Source organism: Varanus komodoensis, unplaced genomic scaffold (assembly GCF_004798865.1).
Source record: "Varanus komodoensis strain SLA01 unplaced genomic scaffold, ASM479886v1 scaffold3, whole genome shotgun sequence".
In the NCBI taxonomy this organism is placed as follows: domain Eukaryota; kingdom Metazoa; phylum Chordata; class Lepidosauria; order Squamata; family Varanidae; genus Varanus; species Varanus komodoensis.
In genome coordinates this window covers 25,003,587-25,005,347 of record NW_025335761.1, presented here as the reverse complement: position 1 = coordinate 25,005,347, position 1,761 = coordinate 25,003,587, and the positions used below count along the sequence as shown (strand labels likewise).

At 37.0% G+C, this 1,761-nt stretch overlaps 1 protein-coding gene across 11 annotated transcripts in view; it reads right to left on the bottom strand.

The window, feature by feature from the left end:
* Positions 1-316: 316 nt before the first annotated feature.
* MEIS2 (Meis homeobox 2) overlaps positions 317-1,761 on the bottom strand; it is a 277,832-nt gene continuing 276,387 nt past the window's right edge. For 6 of the 11 annotated variants that reach the window (XM_044436100.1, XM_044436101.1, XM_044436102.1 and 3 more), the window contains one exon: positions 1,598-1,732. Coding sequence is in view for 5 of the 11 variants with exons in the window: in XM_044436094.1 (XP_044292029.1) it covers positions 1,446-1,732 (287 nt within the window). In the remaining 6 variants the exon portion in view is untranslated. Of the gene's footprint in view, positions 1,733-1,761 lie in introns of all 11 variants that reach the window. The other 5 variants (XM_044436094.1, XM_044436097.1, XM_044436098.1 and 2 more) reach the window with 1 other exon arrangement.

The following is a 1,761-nucleotide window of genomic DNA, read 5'->3' as shown; positions in this document are numbered from 1 at the left end:
ACTCCTGTTAGTAACAACTCCATTGTGCCAACCTGTTCACTAACAGGTTCTGCATTAAAGTCAGCATTAAAGCCTTAGAGAGAAACTAAAATATACATAACTTCTTTTTGCCAGTTATATGTGAACACAAATGTAAAGATTACAATATGTCTAATAATCTGATATATTAGGCATTTATAACCTCAAATGCTCCAAGACCCTATTAATCTTGGATGTGTTTTGTCTGGATTATTATCTGTAACAAATACAAATGTTTCTCTCTCTTCCCCAGATAATACATTCTTCTAAGCATGATTAAAAACACAAAGTTCTAACAAAAAATCAAAAATGAAATATTTATTACCGCATTTTGTGACTTAACACCTTTTCTTTAAAACGTAACGTCACAGTCCTCATACAAGTATTTTAATGTAAATTTTGACAAAGCTTAAAGGTAACAGCATTTTTTTTTCTAGTGAGGAACACGTGCTGAGAAAGGAAGAATTCATGGACATACAATACCAATTCCACAGCAGATCTGATACTAGCAAAAACATTCTTTTTTTTCAATTGAGGTAAACACATAGAATATCTAACATGAAACAATTAATAGACCGAACTCTGTACGAAGTTTGTTACAGTATTCTCTTGCTTTTTCCCAAGCTCTGAGTTCATGATAAAGTTCTAGGTTTGGTGCAAAGATCATTAATATCTTCTTTTGTTGAGGAAAGCTGCCCAACCTTCAGATTTATCTTGTCCCAAGCCAAGGCTCAGAACTACTGGAAGAAGCTCCTGCTCTGTCTTTTTAAATCTTCACCTGCAAGCTCTTTGAAAAAAAGAGTCCAAAAATATCTTGGGCTTATGAAGCACAAACTATAAACGTCTGTTTGAAACTAAAGGACACATTTATGAAGGAACAAAACCAGGGGATGGCAAGGCCTTCTTGGAACTGTCTTCTGAGCGATGAGAGACCCAGCAAGACTTTATGTTCCTCTCCAGGGTAGTTCTTTTCTCACTGGCCAAAACAGGTCTGAAATATACTGTCATCTTTCATGGATAGTGACTTCACTGCTGAACCAAAACAGTCATTCTTTTGGGAACAACACACATAGTGTGGAAAACAAGGATATTATTTCTCTTTCTAAAAACTATTTGAAGCAACATAACGGAGTGATCAACAGAAATATACAAGTTAACTTAGTTCCTATGTTTATATACTACAGTAGTTATAACTCTTGGAGTCTTTTTTCCCAGAGGATCTTTACATGGACATAGATTGTTTTTCAGCGAGCCCATGAATTCACATTTGTGTTCTTGTTTCCATTGGTCCTCTGTTGTTGATGAAAAATGATAAAAGTAAAAAATAATCACAGCTGTCTGGAATTGTGTATTAAGTGTCATCATCTGGTCAAAGTTCAAAAGTCTTAAAATAGGGTTTTTTTTTCCTTTCCTTGAGTTCCCTAATACTATTGGGCATGAATGTCCATAAGCTGTCCACCGACACTGGGGTCTACAGAATTTAACATGGTGGGGCTCTGTGTTGACATGGTCATTCCAGGATGGGTAGGGGGTCCTCCGTGCATCATCATGGCTGGGTGATTGGGGTGACTTGGCAAATATGAATGGATTGGGGGTCCATGTCTTAATTGAGTAGGTTGAGGGGTCATCTGGGGAGGAGTGTAAATTGACTGTGTCATACTCATACCCATAGGACCACCCTGAGAAATGTAGTCCCCTGGTAAGCCTTGCAAACCTAAATAGAAAGGGAAATTAATTAGGTCA